The 14331-nt window shown below is 41.7% G+C and overlaps 1 protein-coding gene across 1 annotated transcript in view; it reads right to left on the bottom strand.

Annotated features, from left to right (window-relative positions):
- Window positions 1-1472: 1472 nt before the first annotated feature.
- Window positions 1473-14331, bottom strand: part of KL (klotho) — a 47218-nt gene continuing 34359 nt past the window's right edge. Inside the window, exons 3-5 of the mRNA XM_065655826.1 lie at window positions 9033-9301; window positions 5357-6473; window positions 1473-1810 (exon numbers count right to left, since the gene is read on the bottom strand). Coding sequence (XP_065511898.1) covers window positions 1473-1810; window positions 5357-6473; window positions 9033-9301 — 1724 coding nt within the window. The remainder of the gene's footprint in view (window positions 1811-5356; window positions 6474-9032; window positions 9302-14331) is intronic.

The following is a 14331-nucleotide window of genomic DNA, read 5'->3' on the forward strand; positions in this document are numbered from 1 at the left end:
ACAGCATAATCAGCTTTAGTAGATAAATAATTCTTAATTAACACACAGCACATTTCCTTTAAAATATTCTTTTAGCAAGCGACATTTTTAACATAGCAATAAAAATACAATTACAGCTGAAGGCGTTGCAGGCCTGGAGTTAGAGAGCAGAGAAAAATGACCTCACTGCTTTATTCCGAGGACGCTCCTAATGTAGTGATTCACAAGGCGGGCAAAATAATGTAGGGGGTCTTTCCATTCGCTCTTTATTTCTACTAATAAATAATGTTGCTAATATTTTTCTAAGTTATCTTGCTGAGAGAAAAATGAGAGGCCCACAGACAGTCAGTAATACTTTGGGATGAAATGCTGCCAGGGCCAGATCCAGTTGCTCAAAGGAGACCCTCCAGCCAGCCTGGAAGAGGCTTGGACCAACAGCTCCAAGATCCCAGACCCTGGCAAAAGCAGCAAGAAACTGCTGGATTATTACAGCAAAATGCTGGGATTTAAAGTCTCCACACTTAACACGAATGGAATGCAGAGACCATCTCACTAAACTACCCCCAGGTTTCGGGCAGGTCAGTAGTTGAGTGGCAGCTGTGTGTGACAAGTGCAGAAGTGGGGTGCCCCAGCCCTGCTGTGTCTGGGGGTACGGGGCACAGGGTCAGGCACACAGCTTTCTCACCACGGAGACAGCAAAGATGTCCCAGTTCCTGCTCTCTGCTTTTTTACTGAGCAGCCCTTTCACCCTTCTCATCTCTTCGCATCAGATGGCATGACCCTTGCCATCCCTGGACGTGCCCTTGCTGCTTGCCCCACTGAGAAAGACACAACTTCTTTAGCTGAAGTTCTCCAGTGACATCCTGAAGTCAGATGCAGCCATCAGCAACCTGAGTAGTAGTTAACATTTACCAGCAGCACAGAGTCATGTGTCCCTGTTCCTCCCTCTGCATCTGCCTTAGGAAAGCGAGTGTCCCTTCCCCTGGCGCTGCTTTTTGCAATTCTCCTCCATCTCTGCTCAGTCATGTTTCCTGCTCCAGTCAGGTGCTGGCTGATCAAGCAACATCAGCATTAAACCCTAATATGGAAAAGTAAACCATTTTGTTTCTCCCCGATCTTCTCTTGAAGAATTTGACATTCAGGCTTGTCCATCATTCCATGTCTTCAAAACATACTTCTACCTGTGCAACTCAGCAAGGGAAATCCAAGGAGAGGAAAGCATCTGCTCAACAAAAAGTCCCAGGGAAAGCTGTGAGATAACTCCAACCACAGGAATTAAGCACTGGTCATAAACCAAATGTACTAAAGCAGAGAAAATGATTTCTGGAAGCCACATGCTAGCACTCTCTTCTCAGTTTCAATGTCCTGCAGTATCAGGCAATGTAAATGCCTTCCTAGTACTGAAGCAATCACAACATCGTGTGCTCTTATTTCAGATTTCCCAAGGGGATGCAAGAGAAAGGGTACTGAGTAATGTATTCAAAGAGGAAGCTCTATTTATACCTTCTTTCTGCCCTCTTGGAGTAGTAAGTAATGAAGAATATAGTAACAATAAAAGCAACAAATATGAAAGCGATAAAAGCTAATAATGATTTTCTGGTTCGGAAGAAGTGGCATTCAGGACACGAGGCAATCTCTTCTGGGCACAGCAGCTCAGGAGACTCGGGACCAGGAAAACCATTATTGTCAACTATTTCTCTGTAATGTTTCGTAGAAGGCTTTGGTTCGTATTGATTTGCAACATAACTGTAGAGACCATATTTAGGAGCAGTCTTGTCATTAAAAGAATAGACAAAATATCCTTGCAGGTTAACATTATCCAAGGTGTAAGCTGTGAAAGAAAACAAAGTGTTGAAGAAATGAATAAATGTCACTTCGGCATTCAAGAGCAGTACCATATGCCAATACATAAAGCAGGCGCAGGGGGATGTTAAACCCACATCTGTACTTCTCAAAAATAAGATAAGGTACACGTACATCTACAAAGTGTTTGTCATAAAAAGTAAGAACCTGTCAGCCACTGCCAGACAGCATGATCTGTGAGTATCCTGCAATTTATTTCCCTGTGCTTGGTAAACACAGCTGTGAGTGCATGACTGTGTTTAACGATCAGCATGGAGCCTATCACAAGAGCATGGCTCTTTTTTATGTATGAAAGAACACAGGTTTTGGGTTTCCTGCAGCTGGATTTCTGCAGCCAGTTTCTCTGATTGCTCCTTCTCCCTTGCAGAGCATCATCTGATGGGGATGGCCAAGGAATGGAGGACACCAGGCTGCACTTCTCATGAGACAACGGTACAGTGACATCGGGAAAAGACACATCCATGCCAAGGTCATGTACTGAGATATCACCAGTGCAAGTGGAAAGGTTATGCAGATCAGAATTGTCTCTTGTTATTGACTCGAGTCTCTGATCCAAGATGCCCTGTATTAGTCTTTATTGAGAACATGTCCACAATCCATACTGCTAACTTTGCTGCTGGAAAAGGTCCAGCAGCTGCAGCATTACCCTTGAGCCATCAGTCCCGCTTGACAAAACCAATCAATCCACAGCAGTAAACACAAACTGTAATACTTTATCTCAGAAAATCCCTATTTTTAACAAATTAAAGCAACATATTCTAGCAGATGAACACAGGATTGCTGAATTTTCATATGCCTCTGGAAATAATTCTTTCTGCAGCCACATGCAAGACATTTAGCACCTCTAACCTATTTGTCATGTGTAAAATGAAATAATATTTACCTGCCCTTTTACAGAGCTGCTACCCAGGATAATTAGTTCATGTTTGTAAAACTGCATGTGGATTTAACGGTGTTACATAAATGGTTACTGCTGTTCTTTGTTTTCAATTGGCAAAGATGAACTTTCAATTGGCAAAGACTCTTCGGACTGAGGCTGTATTTTTAAGTGCTTTGTACACTGCAGTACACTTAAAAATACAGCCTCAGACCAAAGGTCCCATCCTGTATTGTGGAATCACTCATCTGCACAAACCTGTCAGCTCCCCTGAACAATGCAGGTGAGCACCATTGCACACACAAGTCTTGCCCCATGCAGACCCTGAAAACAGCCCGAAGAAGGCGGCAGAATAGGAACTTTAAGGCGAGAGCACACATGTACTAAATCCCCTCTCATTCCTCTCCAGCATGACACTGAGGTAAGGACACAGGATTTGTAATTCATCTCAGTTACTGCACAGTTACTTGCAGAAAAAATGCCATGTTTTGGAGAAACCCGAATCAGGCGTGATGCCAAGGTGAAGAGCTTGCTCTCTGTGTAAGGACAAGATGGACAAAAGCACAACGCCCAAGCGGGAGAAGAAAAGAGAATGAAAAAGCCGGGATTACTGACAGACCGAACACTATGGAGGAGTGTATCATGTCAAAAGTGGGAGGGTGAGTTTTAGAGCAGGTATTATGGGAAAGATGGTGGAAAGACAGGAGAATATGGCTTATGTGACAGTTAAGTTGAAAAACTTATTTCCAGGCTGGACAGAACAGGGGAGAAGGAAGTGACTGGGGGGTACTGGTACCAGATCAGTATAAATCACAAAGTTCTGAAAAAGGCACAGGGATGTGCAGGTGTTCTGGCTAATGAGAAGTGGGAGAAAAGCCCATACTCATACTCACTTTGAAAACACAAATGCCAAGAACTGGTAATGTGTAAAGTGGTAGCAAGGAGAGAAGCAATACAGAAAAAAACAGACTGAGCCCCAAATATGGACAAGGTATGGTTTTAAACTAAAGATGCAGAAAAAAAATGCACCCAGTGCTTCAAAATACTGGAGAAGAAACTCTTGAGCACTTAATATTGATGTTCAGTAATTTGTGAAGGAGGTGGAAATTAACAGAGGAGGAAGTTAAAGCCAATAGAGTGAACAGGATGACCTAGAAAATTATGGACCTGCCAGCCATCCTACGTTACCTAGCAAAAGAGTGGAATAGATTATATAAGCTTGATAAATAAGAATTACAAGGTATATATATGATTAATGCCAATCAGCTTAGCTTTATGAAAAATAAATCTTACCAAACTAAGTTGACATCTTTTTATGAGATCAGCAGATCAATAAAAGTAATGATGTTTGATGTAATATACTCAGAACTTCACAAGGCAAATGATTTGGTATTATATGGCATTTGGATCAAGACAATAGAATGTAACAAGGTTAAGGGGATCAACAGATTTCAACTGGTCTCAAATAGAACTAGCGAGGCTAGAAACGCAATTGCAGGTAAGCATGTGTCATAGCAGGTGTATTTCTACCATGGAGATTGGCTTTTAGCCAATGATCTTCAATGTATCAGCAACCTGAAAGAAAAGTAAAACTACTTCTCACAAAGTTTGCAAATAACACAAAGATTAGGGACATAACTTAGGTAGTGCAGCAAGCTTCGCACAAGCAAGCAACTGGCATTTGAACACGAGCAAATGCAGGGATGTCAAAGAACAAGTCTGGGTTTACCCCTCTCAAGAAGAATGTTGGCAATGGGGAAAAGCTGAATAACTGAAAGGCTCTAAATGATGTTTTATAGTAAGGGACACAAAGAGCTTTGTTGGTGCTATTTATCAAAGACACAAATGAGAGAGCGCTTGTTTTCTGTCTGTGAATACCTGCACAGGTAAAATATGTGGCAATGCACAACAAAACAGCTTAAAGCTGAAGCTAAAAAAAATTAAGATTTATATATCTCTATAAATACACCTGTGTACAAAACCAGTAAATAATTAGCCCCTGCAACAGCTTACAGTGAGATGTAGAAGATACTTCATCAGTAAAAATTATCTCGGTCAAGTCTTGTGCTTTTCTAAAAAAGAAAAGTGTGTGTTGTGTTGCAGGATGACTCAAAATGCCTGCTTTTTGCCTTATAACTTTGAGACTGAGAAAAAGACTGGTTGGGGTTCTGAAGAGCAGGAAAGAGTCCAGGAAATGGCACAATGAGGTAGATAGCTGAAATATTATGAAGAGCCAAGATCACTGTTGGATAAGATACAGAGACAGCTGAGGAACAGAACTCATACCCAGCCCTGAGGCACATCAGTGGAGAGAAGCAACAAAGTAAAACAACAGCAGACGTGCAATAGGAAGAAAATCTAACTAAATACATGTGGAGCTACTCACATAACGTCTACTTAAATTTCTTGAATCCACAAAAATATCTTCTGCTGTCTTATGCAGAATCTGTGCAAGCTCACTCTTCCTGATGTTTAATAACACCAATCAGTCGTAAATAAAAATAAAAACTATCTATTATGCTGTAGCAACATCTGGAGTATTCTACACAGGATTTATTTTTTTAAGTTAAACATACTCTATCACACGGTGCATACTAATACTGGGATTTGTGACATAAACAGTCTATGGTTCCTTACCTTTTAGAGCTTCGTTGATGTAATTCTGTATGTAATACACTCTGAGCTTATCATGCACCATATTCTGGTCATCATCAATTCCATTAGCCATAACATAAACTGGGACATCGCCGTACTTGGATTTAACCCACTTGAGCAATTTTCGCAGTCCCCAGGGCACTACTGCAGTTCTGCTGGGGGAGTGCAGCCACGTGATGTCATTGATCATTTGAACTTCAAGATAGTGGTCATATTTTAGTGCATCTTCTTTCTCCCAGCCCACAAGGGTAGTAGTGTAGTGACTCAAGGCAAAAAAATCAAATGAGCCCTGGATTAACTTCTTTTCGTCTTCTGAGAAATAAGGCAAGTGGAAATTATACAGGTCAACGCTGTTTCTTCGGTGAAGCCATGCTCTCATCACCTGTGGGTAATCACCATTTCCAAAGATGGGCTCTGCAAGCCAGCCAATGTCGAATGCTAAAATTCTGTCAGCAACTTCTTGGTCATTCCTGGAAAAGGGACAAGCTGGTTCTACCCAGTCAGCTTGCAGAGCTATAGATATTTTACCTTTCTGAGTCCTCCTGAATTCTTTGTCATAAAGATGCCATGCTTTCGCATGGGCTTTCAACAGGTTGTGCCCTGCTGTGTATGTCAAGTTTTTAACAGACGGTTCGTTCATTGTGATCCAAAATTTGATATGGTCCCCAAGGCTTGTAAAGCAGAATTTGGCATACTCAACAAAGGCCTGAACAGTTTCTGGGTTTTCCCAAGCTCCATATTTGGCAAGAGAAACTGGAAGCTCTTGATTCTCAGGCATAGGTTGCCATAAAGCAACAACAGGAGTTATGTTAACTCTGAGAAGTTCACTAGCAAAACACTGATAATAATGAACAAGTGTGTGGTTGATAAGAGAAAGGTTACCTAAAGGAAGGATTAAGGACCATTTCAGTGAAAAATGGAAGTGTGTGACATGCATTTCTTGCAGAAGAGAGATCTGGAGCCTGATGGCAGCAAAGTCAACGCAGTGCCGCTTGCGTTTCGAGGTGAACACTCCATCCACTTTAATAAGCTTCTTCGTCTGGTGAACGTCCCACACATAAACATTAGAGTCAAGAAACTGGGTGGGTGTCGTATCTACCTGGGTAAAATAAGAAACAGACCAGATTCGAGCTGTTTGTTCTAGGTAGGTGGGAAGAGCATAATCATCGAGCACAACGTAGTGAAAAAATATCACAAGTCAAAACATTAATTTAGCACCTCTCTCGCATCTCTGATGCGATAACATCTCTGGCTCGTATGAATGAGTTAATATTCTGTTAACATGTGACACCAGAAAGGTACCAAATCTATGTATCATTTTCATCCTAATTTCCAAACAAGCTTATGCTAATGGTCACCATGTTTATATCTTCTCCAAATTGCTCCAGTCTGTACGGGAAACAAGGGATTGCTTGGGGATAAGGCACTAAGCCTGCGACAGAGAAGCAGATCGTCAGCAAAGACTACAGTAGGTTTTTAAATGTGTTTTTTCAAGACTAACTAAGAAGCTATACCGAAGGGCTTACAGAGACACTGTCTGTTAAAAATTACACACTAGCTTCAGTTTCAAGACCACTCCCTGAACACACTAAAAAAATGATGAATGTAACATCATTTCCATGTTCAGTTCTTTTCCTGACTATGAAAAAGATGAGTAATGCTCTGCACTTGATTTTTACCATGAATTCCATTGACAAGCAAAATTTTTCCTTCGTGCTAAAGACATCCTTTTTTTCCTAACTCATACTGAACTCAGTTCCAAGTTATTTCAGAAGGATGTTGATATTCGAATCGAATTATTTTTCAGGCCTCCAAGTAAACCCACTGTATGTCACTGCAACAATAAATGTATTTCCCGTAAGTCTTTAGGCCTTCAAGTGTGGTAATTGCATGTATGACATACTGGGTCCCACAGAATTATACTTTCACTTGCTAATGAACATCGCGAACACAATACAGACTAGAAAATGGAAAAGTTAAATTACTTAAAATAATGCACAGTGCAAAATCTCATTCATGCTCTAGCATAACTCTTACAAGAAAGACCCAAACTACAAGATACTAGTTTCACACGTGTTTATTTGTGGGGGTTTTAAAATTTTTTTTGGTGCAAGGTTCCCCCTGAGTTCAGATTCCCATGTCCTGCCCTCTGTTTGAAAAGCAGGTGTCAGCCTACAACCAGTGTTCAACTTGTAGCTGAGGCTCTACAGACTGTATAAAGAAGCTGCTGAAAATCAGTTGCTGTTTTCTCCGGAGAGGTCAGTACTGTGCTTATAGAAGAAAGTAATAAAAAACAGCATGTCTGAGGGAAATTGCTTTTCTGGAGAATTGTCCCTTGTAGATTACTAAAGCATGCATTGCCACTAATACTGTGGGAATGCTGTCAAAAGAGTTTTTCCACTGTGATGCATCTACAAATCACGCTACCTAAGCCTTACAGCACAAAATATTTGAATGGCCTTTTGAAATGAAAATATTCAGCTTTGAAAGTTTGTGGGATGGGAGGGATTTTTTAACTATCTTAGGCTGACTGAGTCTGCAACTTTATAGCTCTTATTGATCCCAAAGGTAGCAATTCTGTTTCCAATTCCTAATCTATCTGGAGCTAGGAGGATAATGACTGTTGAATTTTCTTGGAGATCAGTGTACTAGGTAAGGAGGTTGCAGTATTTTTCAAGAGAACAAAGTCTAATCTTACTTTTGGAGTGAGAAATAACAAACAAGCCCCCTACAAGATAGCCTTAAGAAAGATTACGTCTTTGTGGAAAATCTATATTAAAAATTCTGTCCTTGGATCCGGCCTCAGTGTTGGATTTCACTACACTTCTTTACAGTGGTTAGAAAAGGCCTGCAAGCCAAAACAGCACCTGAGAATTACAGAGCCAAACTGTTAAAGAGACTGTAACTAAGCTACAATTTTTACACATGCTATGAAGTCTTAAAATTTGAAAGGTTCTCCTGAATTATCAGATCTAGTTGAAATAAAAAGAGTGAGAGCTATGATCTAGCTAGGTGCTATGCAGGGCCACTGAAGCCACAAAGTCAGACACAGTACTGCACAAAATGACAAGAAAGGAATACAGAAATTTAATCTAGATCTAATTTTACTTTTTTTTTTTTACATAAAAGTTCTCTAGCAACAGTACCAGAATGTATATGCATAAGATGTAGAAACGTGCCACTGAAGCTTTAAGAGCTTTCGGGAAGTTTTCCAAAACATACATTAACACAGCAGACAAATATGTTACCATTAAAATTATGGACATGAAAAAGAGGTAATATTTCCCATTTCATAGACTAGGACATTTGGAAATACACTTTAGCAGTTGTAATCAGCTTCCATTTGAAAAGGACTGATTCCCAGTAACTGATCACATAACATGTCCAGGGAAGATGAGCATGAGACCCCTTTCAATTTCTGTATGTTTTTCTAAAATGCAATTTATCGTATCTCAATCTGACTGGATCTCCTTGGTCACATGCAGGAAGTCTAGCGAAGATTGAAAGACATAGTATTTGGCACAAAAGCCTTGTACCTATCTCCTTGCAGCACTGTGGTAATACATATCAGCAAAGACACTCCATTCAGCAAGTTTATCAACATGAACTTGTGCGCTGATCTGGCTGGACAGCCTCTCGGCTTTATTATCAGACTCACCTGAATGTAGTTGTCAACAATTCCCCAAGCAAAGCCACAGGGAAAAATCCCTTCTATGGGCTGGTTTTCAGGCAAAGGTGGGAAGCCATTTTTTTCTATCAGCTTTTGATAGAACAAGACAGAAGATTTGGGCATCAGCTTCTTGTCGTGGCTTTGAAAATCAACATAAAACAATCCACGCCGAATGCTGTATCCCCTGTGCCATTCAAAGCCATCCAGGAGGGACCAGACTGTGTAGCCAAACACATTAACTCCGTCGTACCGGATGGCTGAGGAAAGAAAAAAACCAAACTTATCGCAGGGCTCATATTCCCTTTGTAGATTACACCGTATCAACAATGTTTGCGGTATTCATGTGTAAGAACAATGCAACAGGTCAGATAAGTATCTTGGGGCGTTCAGGGAGACATTTCAGCTGCCCTCAGGGAGCTGCCAAGGCAGCGGAGGTACCTGGCTCGGCTTTAAACAAGCCAGATTTAGAAAGAGGAGCAGTGCAGCAGGGGCTGAGCGCAGTGGTGCGAATCGGGGGGTGCCAGACCTGCTCCCCGGAGCAGGACACACCAGCCCGAACCATTCGCAGCAGCTGAGCCGGTAACCGCACGGCCCCGCGCTCTGCTCAGCACCCGCTGCCGCTCACCCCGGGCACTCACGGGCCATTAATGCTGCTCTAACCTGCACGCAAACAAAAGCTACACTCCTTTTGACCCTTCCCCTCCACTACAAATATGTACTGAGAAAACTGGACAACACTTTCGGTGTGCTGATTAATTTTTATTATTATTTGTTTATTATTATTTATTATTATTTTAATATCTTAAGTAGAAGTGACAATGCAGGAAGACCCTCGTTATTTGATAATTCTGTCTCTTTACATCTTTTATGGCATAGCATGTTCCAGTTTAAATATTTAAGGATTTCTAAAAGTATGTATACGTTCCAGGTCAGCTGTTTGACTTCTCAGAGTCATCCCTCGCTTCATAGGCTAAAATCAGGGTCTACTGGCATCTGTTAGTATTGCCAGCATTACAGTTTTATTTTGAGATTCCAAATTATACTACTCACTTTTAGTTGTATTAACACTGAGATTCAGCAAAATGTTCCTGGGCAAGGCTCGGTTTCAGGGAAGCACAAAGGAGTATGCTTATTTTAATTACATAATTAGACCCACCCAAATTCAGCAATGCATTTCAGCACATTCTTAAATGTTCTTTTGAACTCGTGTTTGGCTCCGTAGCCAGCAGAGTTTATCTTTATTACTCACCATCTTCTGTCAACCCAGTCTAGGTATTGACTGAACATAATATTTTCCAGGCATAGTAACACTGAAAGCATGATTTCAGGCAAGCAGAACATCAAGATCCTCATATCCTGGTTTTATTAATGTACCGCATTGCGATTAGTTGTGAAGGACCACCTGGATTCCTTGTTTGAATCAATTAAATGAACTGCAGTTAAATAAGCAATTAATTTGGCCCAGTCATGAGAAAATGTCTAAGGAAATGCAATATTTCTCCTCCTAAACGCATCATTCTTTTGTGCTTGGCAAATGCCGGTATTTTTCTAACCCCTGCATGCATCCCTGATGACATCTGCGTTACCAACAGAGTAAACGCCAATACAAGTCCACTTTTGAGAGACAGTCTCAGTGAGAATTTATCTTTGAACAGCATCTCATCCCTTCTGTAAGACATCACACAGGACTCCCCCGCTTCCTGAGCACCTCATAAAAATTCTCCTTAAAGCCTTCTTTAAAAATGTATTAACTTTTAAGCATCACCTATGAAAGAAGCAAACTGAAAATTTTTAGAAGTTCCAAAAAGTCTGGAAGTCTCAAACATAGTATCCTACACCAATCGCATGTTACTGGAAAACCACAAAGAAAATGTTGTCTTTCTCTTTTTTCTGTTGTTTAGCTCCCCTCTTTTTTATGTCTGTTGGTGTGCATGCCAAGTTGACTGAAACGAAAACTGTCCTTCCTTCTAAAACTGGGTCGGCTTGTCCATACTACCTACTGGAAATACCTCCTGACCTGAGCAATCCCCCACAGCATGCCCAGAAGTGTGCTACTGTGCAGACCAGAACTCTGCCATAATGGGGTTAAAAATTAAACAGCACTTCAGTTCACGCTCTGTTGACCTCACTAGTATAGAAATAGTCTAAGGAAACATGGCAGACCCGTAAGCATCAAATACAGATCCTTAAAACCCTCTGCTCAGCTGTCCAGCCCCAGTGCATGAAGGGCATGCGGAGTATGAAGCCCACAGTCCCTGTTTCCATATGGAAGGTGCCCAAGGATCTATGTTTTACCTCTGGACGTGCCTGAGAATACCTCAGTCCTCACCTGTCAGGGGCCTGGCTGTTCCCATTCTCCTTAAGATTCTTTGAGTTCAGACCTGCTGACTCCCCAGATAATGACCTTACCTCTTGGTTAGTCAACATGGCACAGAGGAGCTTGCACGCCCTCCTGGTCAGCATGCCCCACTTCACAAGGAGCAATCCATTTATTTGTTGCACCAGAGACAGAGCACAGAAGTGAATATGACCCTAGTGTAAGTGGTTAGATAGCCACTCACACAAGAAGACATCTCCAACCAATTAGCTGCTTTAATTAATATTTAACAATTTTATATTACAGCACTATTCACTCTAGCCCATCCTAAACAGTATTTGGGGAAAAAAATGAAGATCAGTAACAGCAAACAGCAAAAGGATTTAGGGCTATGAATCCCAAATAACGAGACCCTTTCACAGGGCCAAAAAAAGCAATGCACCAACCAACCAAACAAAAAACACAAAAAAAAACCCAAAACAAACAAAATAACTATGCACAGAGGTTGATGACAGCATGCTCTGTCAGCATGGACATCCACATCAGCTCTTCAACCGAAACCAGGAGCGCACCTTTGAGTAAATCTCCCTCCTTAGCACACTTCAGGTCACATCATGAAGTGGTCTCAGGATGCCTGACCTGGATTCCTTTGGGGTGAAATTAATCCAGAAATGGGCTTCAGGAATACGCAGAGTCTGGACACCAGGCCCTCAACACCAACTCTTTTCTCTGCAGGCTTGCTCCGACAGCGCTGCACTGACTTATTAACGCAGACAGAGAAGTGTGGAGTGAATCCAGTCGTGAGTAGCTCAGAAACCTCTACATTATAGTGCTTTGCTGCACGTCCTCTGAGAGAGACAGCATGATGCCTGTTGTGGACCTTTCTCACCTAAATCCCCCTTGGTATTGCATAGAGACCTCTGGTATTTACATTGCATTTTGCAGATTCCAATGGGCAGAAAGGTTGGGTGCAATCATTTTCATCGTAATGATGTCTTAGTCCCTTCTGCAGACCCAGCCTGTCTCTGCTGGCTTTTTTCTGTGAAACGTTTAGCCAAGTTTCAGTATTGTCAACTCGATACGACAATACTACTATTGACAAGAACTACTGTTATTGTCGCTCTTATTATCATTTACTGAGTGGCACATTAAAACCAAGGAAACTCTGTAAACTGAGATTGTTTCCAGCCAGCTGTGATTAAAAGGCAAACCCCTGTATGTATGTCCAGAAATTTAAAAACTAAGCAGAAATATGGGTAGCAGGAATATGGCCCCTTATAGCTCTTCATCTGACTTCATGAAAACCAGTAATACTGTACTTGAAATAGTAAGTAACTGGTTTACATTTCATTCCTCCCATTTTGGATGCACTGGCTCATCTATTTATTCACCTTTTAATTTATTTATAATAACTAGGTTTCTGGAATAGCAGATGACACAAACATGAAACTCCTCTGCATCTTCATGAGTCCTCAGAATAAAAGGAAAGCCATTTTTGCCCAACCCTTGTATGAAAAAGGCAATGGAACACAACGGCTATCTCGTCTGAACTAATAGCTACAATGAAAGACAATGAAAGTGGAAATGGGAAACCCAACAACTTATGGGTGACTACTAGGACTGAAAAAATTTGGTTTGCCACAGGGAAATGGGAAAATAGAAAGTAACTCACATACAAGGTAGTTTATTTCTCTTATTGTTTGGAAAAAATAACAGGTTAAACAATTAAATAATTTAGACTATATAACCTCAAACATTCAGTTCTCCTTAAACCAATGTAAATTCAGATTACTGTGATTGATGTCCACAGCTGTACCAATGTAAAAATTTGTGCAAGAGCAACACTAAGATGCATAATGAAAAGGTTTTTAATTTTAAAATGTATTCTTTCAGCCTTATGTTTTCTTCAGAGGAACACTTATTGCATAGTATTTACCTTCCCACATATATATCACAAAATCACAGAATGTTAGGGATTGGAAGGGACCTCAAAGATCATCTAGCCCAATCCCCCCACCAGAGCAGGAACACCCAGATGAGGTTACACAGGAAGGCGTCCAGGTGGGTTTGAATGTCTCCAGAGAAGAAGACTCCACAACCTCCCTGGGCAGCCTGTTCCAGTGCTCCATCACCCTCGCCATGAAGAAGTTTCTCCTCATATTTAAGTGGAACCTCCTGTGTTACAGTTTGTACCCATTACCCCTTGTCTTACCATTGGTTGTCACCAAGAAGAGCCTGGCTCCATCCTCATGACCCTTTACATATTTATAAACATTAATGAGGTCACCCCTCAGTCTCCTCTTCTCCAAACTAAAGAGCCCCAGCTCCCTCAGCCTTTCCTCATAAGGGAGATGCTCCACTCCATCATCTTTGTTGCCCTGCGCTGGACTCTCTCCAGCAGTTCCCTGTCCTTCTTGAACTGAGGGGCCCAGAACTGGACACAATATTCCAGATGCGGTCTCACCAGGGCAGAGTAGAGGGGAAGGAGAACCTCTCTCGACCTGCTAACCACCCCCCTTCTAATACACCCCAGGATGCCATTGGCCTTCTTGGCCACAAGGGCACAGTGCTGGCTCATGGTCATCCTGCTGCCCACCAGGACCCCCAGGTCCATTTCCCCTACACTGCTCTCTAATAGGTCATTCCCCAACCTATACTGGAACCTGGGGTTGTTCCTGTCTAGATGCAAGACTGTGCACTTGCCCTTGTTATATTTCATTAAATTTTTCCTTGCCCAACTCTCCAGCCTGTCCAGATCTCGCTGGATGGCAGCACAGCCCTCTGGCGTGTCAGCCATTCCTCCCAGCTTGGTGTCATCAGCAAACTTGCTGACAGTGCACTCTATTCCCTCATCCAAGTCATTGATGAATATATTGAATAGTACTGGTCCCAGTACTGACCCTTGAGGGACTCCACTAGATACAGGCCTCCAACTAGACTCTGCCCCGCTGACCACAACTCTCTATCTTC

Source organism: Caloenas nicobarica, chromosome 1, assembly GCF_036013445.1.
Source record: "Caloenas nicobarica isolate bCalNic1 chromosome 1, bCalNic1.hap1, whole genome shotgun sequence".
Taxonomy (NCBI): Eukaryota; Metazoa; Chordata; class Aves; order Columbiformes; family Columbidae; genus Caloenas; species Caloenas nicobarica.